The sequence below is a fragment of the Pseudophryne corroboree genome, chromosome 8 (assembly GCF_028390025.1).
Source record: "Pseudophryne corroboree isolate aPseCor3 chromosome 8, aPseCor3.hap2, whole genome shotgun sequence".
Classification (NCBI taxonomy): Eukaryota; Metazoa; Chordata; class Amphibia; order Anura; family Myobatrachidae; genus Pseudophryne; species Pseudophryne corroboree.
Window position 1 is genome coordinate 92,392,393 of NC_086451.1, and position 13,260 is coordinate 92,405,652.

Sequence of the window (13,260 nt, forward strand, 5' to 3'; positions counted from 1 at the left end):
AGGGATAGGATAACGAGCTAGCATCTTTTTAGACAGGGAAAATTTCTTTCCTGGAGACGACCAGGATTCTGACGTATGTCAATTAAAAGGTCAGAATGCGGTAGAACCACTTTAGCAACTTTCTGACGTTTAAACTTATCAGGTTTCTTAGACGTAGCAGGGGGATCAATCTCATTATCACTCTGAATAATCAGTCTGATAGCCTCCACTAGGTCAGGATCATCAACTTGAGTTGTAGATTCCTCATCAGAAACAACTGTATCAGTGTCTAACAGATCAGTATAATCCCCATCCTCATCGGAAGAATATTCCAAAATATTATTGGATTGTGAGGAAGAAATGGCCAGCTTAGATGACCCCTTGGCCCCACAGCAGGGCGAGGGGTAGGTTTTTGTCTAACCAAAGACTGATTTAATTGTTGTAACTGGGTAGACAGAGTATCCACCCAGGGCGGGTTAACTACAGGGACAATATGTGGCTGTAATGGCACAGGAGGTCCCACAGAGGGCGTAAGCCGTGTTACAAGCGTAGTCAGCATATTTAAAAATGCAGCCCAAGGTGGGTCTTGATTTACCACAGGTGCAGCAGACTGACTGGAAGGTGTAGGGCACCCAGTACCTGAACCCTCAGCCGAAACCTTTTCCTCAGTCAAATCCGTGGCGCCAGCACTGCATGATGCAAGAGCGTCTACGGATTTCCCGCACTGTGTAGCAGACATTATTGGGAATGTAGCCTTAGGGCGTAACAGTACAATAAAGCCAGACAAACACAATACCTGCAAAAAAAACCCTGTGTTAACGGACAGCAAATGCAGAGCACAAACAGAGGATTTAAGCGGTGTGAGGTGACAAACACACAGTAAAAAATACCAAACAGTATATCCTGCGGAACAATATATGTTATATGAGACCCTGACGCACTTAGCCCCCCAGGGTACAGAATATAGTGGTAGCAAAACATGTAATACACACAATAGAAACCACACAGCAGCAATAGGCATACTCAGTCACAGATACAATGCAGAAATGATCACATAAAATACAGTAAAACTGCACTGGACTAGTAAATCTACAAATAGATTTGTATGTATACAGATATAACAATGCACAGTAAACACTGGATGTATATCACAGAATACTTGTACTAAATATTCATATAGCAGTACACTTGTCCTTAACTAACAATGTATAAAATTACATGTAGAATACTTAAGTGTCTGTAAATACACAGCGCTGACAAGACAGGCGGTTTTACAGAGGAGACAGTGCCCAGCAGTCCCGGAGATCAGCAAAGCTAGTAGTGAAGATGGGGCTAAAATCTCAGTAGGGAGCGAGGGAGAGAGAAATGCAGCTCCAGGGCGAAAACACCAGCAGTAGATGGCGCCCGGAGCTGGGGGAGGGGCTACAGGTCAGTGCCTTATCCCCTCTGCTGGACTTCACCACCGGGTACTGTGTAGCCTTTTACAAACGGATTTTAGTAAATCAGACCTGTGCTCCCTGCCCTGGTGGATATAGTGGGGTCCCTGTACGGCCAACAGTGTCCCCGCCAGCAGAACGGTCCGTCTCCTGGGACCGCGATTTACCGGCGGGTCCCACCTGGGGGACCCTCTTACCTCCTCCCTGTCATGCAGCCACGCGAGAGCAGCAGCGGTGGTGTGCCTAGAAACTGGTGTGTCTCCGCTGCAAGTACCCGGGAACCAGGCTGCGGGAGTATGCAGTGCCGCTGAGGGAGGTGATGGAGCCGCAGCACAGCATGTCAGAATGACATAGAAAGTGCTGTGGCCTTTGAAGTCTTCTTAAGAAAGCTCTTTTCAGGGCTGCCTAGCGCAGCTTCCCCTGTTAGCTGCCTGCACTGCAGGCACCAACTTACAAACTGAGCTCCAGTGCCTGGAGGCGGGACTATAGAGGCGGTGCAGTGCATCCTGGGAACAGTCAAAGCTTTAGCCTGTTGGTGCCTCGGATCAAGATCCAACTCTACACCCCGGTGTTATTCCCTGTGGAATCCAGTGTACCCCGCTGCAGAAAGTGCAGTTTTTTCAACTGGTCGAAAAAACTGCCCTAATTGAATAACCCCCTATAGCTTATTGATAGCTGGTCTGCATCATATCTAAGGACCATGTAAACAAAGAACTTTGTTCTGGTCATGTAAAAGCACAGGAGGGAGCCAGAAAAATAAGTTCATGCATATAGTAAATGTTGTAAAATGGCATGAAAATAAAAGTTGCCTGAAGGTGGAAACCCTTTAAAATTAAAGACTTCCTTATAGAAATCATCTCATCTTTGTAAGACTATCTAATCCTAAAAGATAGTACCACAGGGTGTTCAATATTCAATGAAAGACCAGAGATATAGCACTTTATAGGCTAGAACTATTTTTTTTTCAATTTTGTTCCACATGTGTCTGCATAGTACAGGAAGGAATAAGGAAAAAACAAAACATCTTAATTACATTCCACCCAGCCTTTGCCCTATCCTACACATTGCATTATCTCAGCGAAGTGTGACATGCACAGGAATACGTACTGATTTGAAACCCCAAACGGAAAACCTACAAAACAAAAAACAAGCCAGGATTAATGTCAGACTAAAATCTAAAAAAATACAAATACAGTGATGTCACAGTTATTTTGTATAGAAAAAAGTAATGTACCTCCACCACTGCCTGGCGCTGCTCCGCCGCTGCCGGTACCGAACCCGGAGAATCCGCTACTTTGCCCCCCAAAACCAACTCCCTGTTGGGACAGAGCACCGAAGGATGGGGTGCTCTGATTGGCCAGATTACCAAACGTGGTACTGCCACTACTGCTTCCAAACCTGCATTTGGTGGAATGTTATTGGGCGAATCAGAAATGATCAGTAAGACAACACCACAAAATGAATGATGGCTGGAACAAAACTCTACACAACAGAGCTATTTGTAGGCTTAAAAAAAATAAACGGACATAAAAATAAACAAAAAACAAACAAACAAAAGAATGTAATAGAATAAGCTCTCTATGACAAGAACCGCAGCAAGCGCAATTGTTGTCTCCCTAGCCGACTTTATATCTTTTCAATCACTCTCATATCTAGAAGACTTCATAGATCTTCAATATCTCTCAGGATATTCCTGCTGGGAGCCAAGGAGGAGTAGTTAAGAGTGTAAAGCTTAAGTAAGAAAAGGGACTGTGCTACTAGCGGAGACCTTGCTAAGCACTCTCTAAGGAAAATTGGGGGCTCGTGGGTACTCTCTTGCTTTTTTCCTAAATATATACCACATAAGACACTACTTGATTGATAAATAAAATAAAATGTTGAATCCGGTGGCAGTTTGCAATACTGACATATTTAACAATTTGCAGTTTGCCAACATACAGTATAACCTACATACAGCAAAGTCATAAACAACAACTACCTAAATGTAACATTTTAGTTAAGACAAAAGTAATCAAGTGTCAATAATAACCTAAACAATACAATACATATATATCACTGTAATGTGCATAGGATAAAATAGCCTGTCCTTACCCAAATCCTCCTGTGTTAGCTGCAGCTGTACCCTCGCCGAATACTTTGCCTTCAGTCGAGCCCAGAGGGCTTGCAAAACTTGGGGCTGAACCGAATGCTGGCACCCCTCCGTAACCAGGGGATCCCCCGAAAGTTGGAGGGCTGCCAAACACCGGAGCAGCGCCGAACCCACCTGAGCAAAACAGAGGCAAACAAAATAAAAGAGGAGGCGGGAAGAGGGGGGAGACACAAGGGAAAACACATCACATGCAATGGTAATAGCAGACAATGAGTTCTATGCAAAACCAAAAGACAGGATGCCAACCAAGTGTCTGGTGGCACAGAGTATAATGCAGTACTTTAACATACGTATATGGCCTACATGCACTGTGAGGAGAACCTGAGTGAATCGGTTCGGAACTCATCATAAATGGATTATCTCATCAAGGGGGAGATGTATCAAACATTGAAGAGTGGAGAAGATGCCAGAGCTACCAATAAGCTGCTACCCATGATTTTATAGTATGTACTTGATAACTGCTAGCTATAAGCCAATTGGTTGCTATGGGCAACTTCTCCACTCTTTAGAAGTTTTGATGCCTTCCCCCCTTAACCACCAGCCAACTGTCTCTTCTTCCTTATCCTGATTATTTAGTTGACCCAGCATTTATATGGAACTTTGCAGACCTGAAGTATTGCAGATAGAATATCTTCAAAAAGATCATAGTCGCCCATGTCGTTGGGCCACAGAAACTAGAAGACAGACTCCAGGTGGTCATATTGTCAATCCCACATGCTGGCCACATTGTGTGCGCACCAGTTTCAGGATAAATGTAATAGTACTATTGATTTACGGTAAGGTGCTGAAAGCCAGCCTCATTCCAAGTAATTTCGCTTTGCAGGCGCGTCAGTAATCCAAGTACATGATCGAGCCTTCTGCGGTGTTTTGCTTTATAACATTCCCTAATGTTTTGTAATTGCTGTCTGGTACTTGTACCAAAAAAATTTCACCACTTTCCCGACATATACCCCAAACACCCATTTGTTGTGCAAGAATCCTCCCCGCCTTGTTTTTGCATTTAAAAGGTTTGTCAACTTCAATAATGAGTCGACTGCCACAGATTTTCTATTGTGGCGGGTTCACCATAATTGTGGCACTAACTTCAATGACCATCTTCATGGCTAAATAGTTTTCTCTATCGTCCTAGTGGATGCTGGGGTTCCTGAAAGGACCATGGGGAATAGCGGCTCCGCAGGAGACAGGGCACAAAAGTAAAGCTTTCCGATCAGGTGGTGTGCACTGGCTCCTCCCCCTATGACCCTCCTCCAAGCCAGTTAGATTTTTGTGCCCGGCCGAGAAGGGTGCAATCTAGGTGGCTCTCCTAAAGAGCTGCTTAGAAAAGTTTAGCTTAGGTTTTTTATTTTACAGTGAGTCCTGCTGGCAACAGGATCACTGCAACGAGGGACTTAGGGGAGAAGAAGTGAACTCACCTGCGTGCAGGATGGATTGGCTTCTTGGCTACTGGACATCAGCTCCAGAGGGACGATCACAGGTACAGCCTGGATGGTCACCGGAGCCTTGCCGCCGGCCCCCTTGCAGATGCTGAAGTAAGAAGAGGTCCAGAATCGGCGGCAGAAGACTCCTCAGTCTTCTAAAGGTAGCGCACAGCACTGCAGCTGTGCGCCATTTTCCTCTCAGCACACTTCACACGGCAGTCACTGAGGGTGCAGGGCGCTGGGAGGGGGGCGCCCTGGGAGGCAAATGAATACCTATTTTGGCTAAAAATACCTCACATATAGCCTCCGGAGGCTATATGGAGATATTTAACCCCTGCCAGAATCCGTTAAGAGCGGGAGACGAGGCCGCCGAAAAAGGGGCGGGGCCTATCTCCTCAGCACACAGCGCCATTTTCCCTCACAGAAAGGCTGGAGGGAAGGCTCCCAGGCTCTCCCCTGCACTGCACTACAGAAACAGGGTTAAAACAGAGAGGGGGGGCACTAAATTGGCGTTAGAAATATATAAAAAAGATGCTATAAGGGAAAACACTTATATAAGGTTGTCCCTATATAATTATAGCGTTTTTGGTGTGTGCTGGTAAACTCTCCCTCTGTCTCTCCAAAGGGCTAGTGGGTCCTGTCCTCTATCAGAGCATTCCCTGTGTGTGTGCTGTGTGTCGGTACGTGTGTGTCGACATGTATGAGGACGATGTTGGTGAGGAGGCGGAGCAATTGCCTGTAATGGTGATGTCACTCTCTAGGGAGTCGACACCGGAATGGATGGCTTATTTAGGAAATTACGTGATAATGTCAACACGCTGCAAGGTCGGTTGACGACATGAGACGGCCGACAAACAATTAGTACCGGTCCAGACGTCTCAAAAACACCGTCAGGGGTTTTAAAACGCCCGTTTACTTTAGTCGGTCGACACAGACACAGACAGGGACACTGAATCCAGTGTCGACGGTGAATAAACAAACGTATTCCTTATTAGGGCCACACGTTAAAGGCAATGAAGGAGGTGTTACATATTTCTGATACTACAAGTACCACAAAAGAGGGTATTATGTGGGATGTGAAAAAACTACCGTAGTTTTTCCTGAATCAGATAAATTAAATAAAGTGTGTGATGATGCGTGGGTTCCCCCCGATAGAAAATTATGGGCGGTATACCCTTTCCCGCCAGAAGTTAGGGCGCATTGGGAAACACCCCTTAGGGTGGATAAGGCGCTCACACGCTTATCAAAACAAGTGGCGGTACCGTCTATAGATAGGGCCGTCCTCAAGGACCAGCTGACAGGAGGCTGGAAAATATCATAAAAAGTATATACACACATACTGGTGTTATACTGCGACCAGCGATCGCCTCAGCCTGGATGTGCAGAGCTGGGGTGGCTTGGTCGGATTCCCTGACTAAAAATATTGATACCCTTGACAGGGACAGTATTTTATTGACTATAGAGCATTTAAAGGATGCATTTCTATATATGCGAGATGCACAGAGGGATATTTGCACTCTGGCATCAAGAGTAAATGCGATGTCCATATCTGCCAGGAGATGTTATGGACACGACAGTGGTCAGGTGATGCAGATTCCAAACGGCACAAAGGTGTATTGCCGTATAAAGGAAGAGGAGTTATTTGGGGTCGGTCCATCGGACCTGGTGGCCACGGCAACTGCTGGAAAATCCGCCGTTTTTACCCTAAGTCACATCTCAGCCTCAGTCCTTTCGTCCCTATAAGATCATATCTGCCCAGGGATAGAGGAAAGGGAAGAAGACTGCAGCAGGCAGCCCATTCCCAGGAACAGAAGCGTTCCACCGCTTCTGACAAGTTCTCAGCATGGCGCTGAGACCGTACAGGACCCCTGGATCCTACAAGTAGTATCCCAGGGGTACAGATTGGAATGTCGAGACGTTTCCCCTTCGCAGGCTCCTGAAGTCTGCTTTACCAAGGTCTCCCTCCGACAAGGAGGCAGTATGGGAAAAAATTCACAAGCTGTATTCCCAGCAGGTGATAATTAAATTACCCCTCCTACTACAAGAAAAGGGGTATTATTCCACACTATATTGTGGTACTGAAGCCAGAAGGCTAGGTGAGACTTATTCTAAAAAATTTTTTTGAACACTTACAAAGGTTCAAATCAAGATGGAGTCACTCAGAGCAGTGATAACGAACCAGGAAGAAGGGGACTATATAGTGTCCCGGGACATCAGGGATGCTTACCTCTATGTCCCAAATTTGCCCTTCTCACTAAGGGTACCTCAGGTTCGTGGTGCAGAACTGTCACTATCAGTTTCAGACGCTGCCGTTTGGATTGTCCACGGCACCCCGGGTCTTTACCAAGGTAATGGCCGAAATGATGATTCTTCTTCGAAGAAAAGGCGTCTTAATTATCCCTTACTTGGACGATCTCCTGATAAGGGCATAGTCCAGGGAACAGTTGGAGGTCGGAGTAGCACTATCTCGGATACTGCTACAACAGCACGGGTGGATTCTAAATATTCCAAAATCGCAGCTGATCCCGACGACACGTCTGCTGTGCCTAGGGATGATTCTGGACACAGTCCAGAAAAAGGTGTTTCTCCCGGAAGAGAAAGCCAGGGAGTTATCCGAGCTAGTCAGGAACCTCCTAAAAACAGTGCATCATTGCACAAGGGTCCTGGTAAAAATGGTGGCTTCCTACGAAGCAATTCCATTCGGCAGATTTCACGCAAGAACTTTTCAGTGGGATCTGCTGGACAAATGGTCCGGATCGCATTTTCAGATGCATCAGCGGATAACCCTATATCCAAGGACAAGGGTGTCTCTCCTGTGGTGGTTATAGAGTGCTCATCTTCTAGAGGGCCGCAGATTCGGCATTCAGGATTGGATGCTGGTGACCACGGAGCCCAGCCCGAGAGGCTGGGGAGCAGTCACACAAGGAAAAAATTTCCAGGGAGTGTGATCAAGTCTGGAGACTTTTCTCCACATAAATATACTGGAGCTAAGGGTAAATTTATAATGCTCTAAGCTTAGCAAGACCTCTGCTTCAAGGTCAGCCGGTATTGATCCAGTGGGAAAAACATCACGGCAGTCGCCCACGTAAACAGACAGGGCGACACAAGAAGCAGGAGAGCAATGGCAAAAACTGCAAGGACTTTTCGCTGGGCGGAAAATCATGTGATAGCACTATCAGCAGTGTTTCATCCCGGGAATGGAAACTGGGAAGCAGACTTCCTCAGCAGGCACGACCTCCACCCGGGAGAGTGGAAACTTCATCGGGAAGTTTTTTCCACATGATTGTAAACCGTTGGGAAATACCAAAGGTGGACATGATGGCGTCCCGTCTGAACAAAAAACGGGACAGGTATTGCGCCAGGTCAAGAGACCCTCAGGCAATAGCTGTGGACGTTCTGGTAACACCGTGGGTGTACCAGTCGGTGTATGTGTTCCCTCCTCTGCTTCTCATACCTAAGGTGCTGAGAATTATAAGACGTAGAGGAGTAAGAACTATACTCATGGCTCCGGATTGGCCAAGAAGGACTTGGTACCCGGAACTTCAAGAGATGCTTACAGAGGTCTTATGGCCTCTGCCGCTAAGAAGGGACTTGCTTCAGCAAGTACCATGTCTGTTCCAAGACTTACCGCAGCTGCGTTTGTCGGCATGGCGGTGGAAAGCCGGATCCTAAGGGAAAAAGGCATTCCGGAAGAGGTCATTCCTACCCTGGTCAAAGCCAGAAAGGAGGTGACCGCACAACATTATCACCACATGTGGCGAAAATATGTTGCGTGGTGTGAGGCCAGGAAGGCCCCACAAAGAAATTTCAACTCGGTCGTTTCCTGCATTTCCTGCAAACAGGAGTGTCTATGGGCCTCAAATTGGGGTCCATTAAGGTTCAAATTTCGGCCCTGTCGATTTTCTTCCAGAAAGAATTGGCTTCAGTTCCTGAAGTCCAGAAGTTTGGCAAGGGAGTATTGCATATACAACCCCCTTTTGTGCCTCCAGTGGCACTGTGGGATCTCAACGTAGTTCTGGGATTCCTCAAATCACATTGGTTTAAAACCAGTCAAATCTGTGGATTTGAAGCATCTCACATGAAAAGTGACCATGCTCTTGGCCCTGGCCTGGACCAGGCGAGTGTCAAATTGGTGGTTTTTTCTCAAAAAAGCCCATATCTGTTTGTCCATTCGGACAGGGCAGAGCTGCGGACTCGTCCCCAGTTCTCTCCCTAAGGTGGTGTCAGTGTTTCACCTGAACCAGCTTATTGTGGTGCCTTGCACCTACTAGGGACTTGGAGGACTCCAAGTTGCTAGATGTTGTCAGGGCCCTGAAAATATGTTCCAGGACGGCTGGAGTCAGGAAAACTGACTTGCTGTTATCCTGTATGCACCCAACAAACTGGGTGCTCTTGCTTCTAAGCAGACTATTGCTAGTTGGATGTGTAATACAATTCAGCTTGCACATTCTGTGGCAGGCCTGCCACAGCCAAAATATGTAAATGCCCATTCCACAAGGAAGGTGGGCTCATCTTGGGCGGCTGCCCGAGGGGTCTCGGCTTTACAACTTTGCCGAGCAGCTACTTGGTCAGGGGCAAACACGTTTGCTAAATTCTACAAATTTGATACCCTGGCTAAGGAGGACCTGGAGTTCTCTCATTCGGTGCTGCAGAGTCATCCGCACTCTCCCGCCCGTTTGGGAGCTTTGGTATAATCGCCATGGTCCTTTCAGGAACCCCAGCATCCACTAGGACGATAGAGAAAATAAGAATTTACTTACCGATAATTCTATTTCTCGGAGTCCGTAGTGGATGCTGGGCGCCCATCCCAAGTGCGGATTATCTGCAATACTTGTACATAGTTACAAAAATCGGGTTATTATTGTTGTGAGCCATCTTTTCAGAGGCTCCGCTGTTATCATACTGTTAACTGGGTTTAGATCACAAGTTGTACGGTGTGATTGGTGTGGCTGGTATGAGTCTTACCCGGGATTCAAAATTCCTCCCTTATTGTGTACGCTCGTCCGGGCACAGTACCTAACTGGCTTGGAGGAGGGTCATAGGGGGAGGAGCCAGTGCACACCACCTGATCGGAAAGCTTTACTTTTGTGCCCTGTCTCCTGCGGAGCCGCTATTCCCCATGGTCCTTTCAGGAACCCCAGCATCCACTACGGACTCCGAGAAATAGAATTATCGGTAAGTAAATTCTTATTTTGTTGTTGATACCACTTCTGCACGAGGCAAATACCATATCTTCATTATGGAAATTATAGTGGTGGATAACTCCCCCCTCCCCTCCCCTTTAGACACCCTTGGGTCACCTAACTACGTGGAAGAAGAGACCGTTGACAGTTGGTTCATTGAGGTATTCCTTTTACTACGTGGGTACCAACCATTCACTACAAACTAATGACATCACAAGGACATGCCTGCTTTTGTGATGTCGCTTATTTACAAACTTACTGCTCATCAACTCCCTATGAACCCATGACATGAAAATGGCTGACTTCCTGCTGGTTAAGTGCTGAGTACACTTTTAATAAATGCAAAAAATCTAGGCATGGAAACACATACCCAAGTACAACACGACTACACCTTACAGCATTTCTGGATTCGGAACCCAGCATATGCCATTTAAATGTGTAGGCAAATATTGGGAGTTTAACTTAACACTATTTCACGGAAAGACAGATATAGCTCAAAATAGACCAGGCATACGCAAAACTGTTTCTGCTCATGCGCTGGATGCAAAACAGTGGAGATGTGTGTGACTCAGGATCAGCCTCTTGTCTTCTATATGTAAGCTAGCCTTATCTCTCTATATAAACAGTTGTATGTAGAAGAACCTAAAGAGCTGTAAGACCAAGGAAATTTAACACTTCAGATACTGGTTGAAGGTTCATTTTAATGGAAGGCTAGGCATGGGGGAGGAGTGGGGGGTGGGGGTGGGGGAGGGTTAGTCCTAGCGGCCACATCCGATGACTTAGCCCTAGCTGCGACCCAGGTGGGTTAGAGGACAGGTTAATAACTACCCCGGCCCCTGCCAGCATGTTCATTGTCGGAATGCAGGTGTCAGTCATGTGACCACCGGTATCTTCTATGACACCTGTGGCAAACATGCCTTCTCAGCGTGCCTAGTCCCGCGCCACTCGGATTCAGATGAATATCTTTCTTGCACACATATGTGCAAGTGTCGCCTATCATATTTACCAGTGCATTCTCGTGAAACGCATCTTACAGCAATTAAGACACACATGCGGGCAGAAAGGCGCGTGGCTCACCACTGCCGCATGGCGTATTGAGTCTAGGTGTATGAGGACACTCCTGTATTTGTTTTATGTTTGCACAGACATCCAGGGACCACACTGGAACACATGACTGCCTACACATTTACATGGCAACTTTTGTAAGACATTTCATGAAGACCAACTAGCAGAACACCTTTTAAATGGGTATGTATTCACTGCATTCTGAGGTTCTTGTGCCACGTAGTATACAGAAGGAATGAAATGGGAGAAACGTCATTCACAATCCATGAATTACACAATCAGTCGTATGTAACGCACTAGATATTACTATAAAAAGCATGTATGGATGGTATGGACCTTGGAGCGCTGGGGATCTGAGCATTTAACAAGCAGAAGACTGATTTGCATAACCTTTCCGCATTGGCCAGTCAGTGTTCAACTAAAGCTGGAGAACCTCCAGCTGGACTATAACCATTATCAGACAATGGCCGAACAGCAATAGGGGGATATTCAATTGTTTGAAAAGTCAGCCGGTGTCTGTTTTCTCCTATCTAATAAACAGGGAAACACAGACACCCAACCGACTTTTCAAACATTTTTATTCCCCCCAGTGTGTAGACGCCAGGGGCAAACGCAGGATTTTTAAGGGGGGGTGGGGTGGTTTCCAGATTGTGAGATCAGGGATTTTATGGAAGCAGCCCTAAAGGGGCAGGGTTTGCTGAGGGTGTGGAGTCTGTGTTGAGGGGAGATAGTGTATATCCCCAGCGCTGGTAGAAACAGGGTGGGGGGTTGGCAGTGTTCATTCTATCACCCTGCACATAATCAGTGAGGAGGGCATATTTTAATCTTTAAGGGCAAAATTTTATATGTGATGTATCGTTACAGTCATTCGAAATTAAAATATGTCCTCACTGACTAGGTGTAGGGTGCTAGAATGAATACTAGGTAGGATGGGCAGTATATGTCCCTGGGAGGGGGGTGGTGGTATGATGTGTTGTGTACATCCCTGGAGCCGGGAGGAGAGGTGGGAAGGCAGTAGTTTATGTCCCTGGGTCAAGGGGAACTGTATGTCTAGGGGGCCTGGGGGTAGGGTATTTTCTAGACACCAGGAGGTAAGATAGATTATGGGTATGATCCGGAGGTGGGGGGTGGTGGTTAGGGTGGTACTGTGAGACTAGCTCCCTACACTCTACCACCCTTTGAAGAAGGCTGGGAGTATTAGTAGTGAGGATCAAGGGAAGGATGGGAGATGTAGTGCATAGCAGGGGGCAGGATGTTGGTAGTAGTGGGAAGGGGCAGGATGGGAGTAATAAAGCATAGCAGGGGGCAGGATGTAGGTAGTAGTGGAAAGTAAGGGGCAGGGTGGGAGTAGTAGTGCATAGCAGAGGGCAGGATGTGGGTAGTAAGGGGCAGGGTGGGAGTAGTAGTGCATAGCAGGGGGCAGGAGGTAGGTAGTAGTGGGAAGTAAGGGGCAGGATGGGAGTAGTAGTGCATAGCAGGGGGCAGGATGTAGGTAGTAGTGGGAAGTAAGGGGCAGGATGGGAGTAGTAGAGCAGAGGGCAGGATGTAGGTAGTAGTGGAAGTAAGGGGCAGGATGGGAGTAGTAGTGCAGAGCAGGGGGGCAGGATGTAGGTAGTAGTGGGAAGGGGCAGGATGGGAGTAGTAGAGCAGAGGGCAGGATGTAGGTAGTAGTGGGAAGTAAGGGGCAGGATGGGAGTAGTAGAGCAGAGGGCAGGATGTAGGTAGTAGTGGGAAGGGGCAGGATGGGAGTAGTAGTGCATAGCAAAGGGGCAGGATGTAGGTAGTAGTGAGAAGTAAGGGGCAGGGTGGGAGTAGTAGTGCATAGCAGGGGGCAGGATGTAGGTAGTAGTGGGAAGTAAGGGGCAGAATGGGAGTAGTAGAGCAGAGGGCAGGATGTAGGTAGTAGTGGGAAGTAAGGGGCAGGATGGGAGTAGTAGAGCAGAGGGCAGGATGTAGGTAGTAGTGGGAAGGGGCAGGATGGGAGTAGTAGTGCATAGCAAAGGGGCAGGATGTAGGTAGTAGTGGGAAGT

The 13,260-nt window shown here is 47.1% G+C and overlaps 1 protein-coding gene across 1 annotated transcript in view; it reads right to left on the reverse strand.

Annotated features, from left to right (window-relative positions):
• NUP214 (nucleoporin 214) overlaps positions 1–13,260 on the reverse strand; it is a 395,449-nt gene that overhangs the window by 8,985 nt on the left and 373,204 nt on the right. Inside the window, exons 33-35 of the mRNA XM_063936801.1 lie at positions 3,507–3,678; positions 2,650–2,813; positions 2,523–2,547 (exon numbers count right to left, since the gene is read on the reverse strand). Of these exons, the coding sequence (XP_063792871.1) occupies positions 2,523–2,547; positions 2,650–2,813; positions 3,507–3,678 (361 nt within the window). The remainder of the gene's footprint in view (positions 1–2,522; positions 2,548–2,649; positions 2,814–3,506; positions 3,679–13,260) is intronic.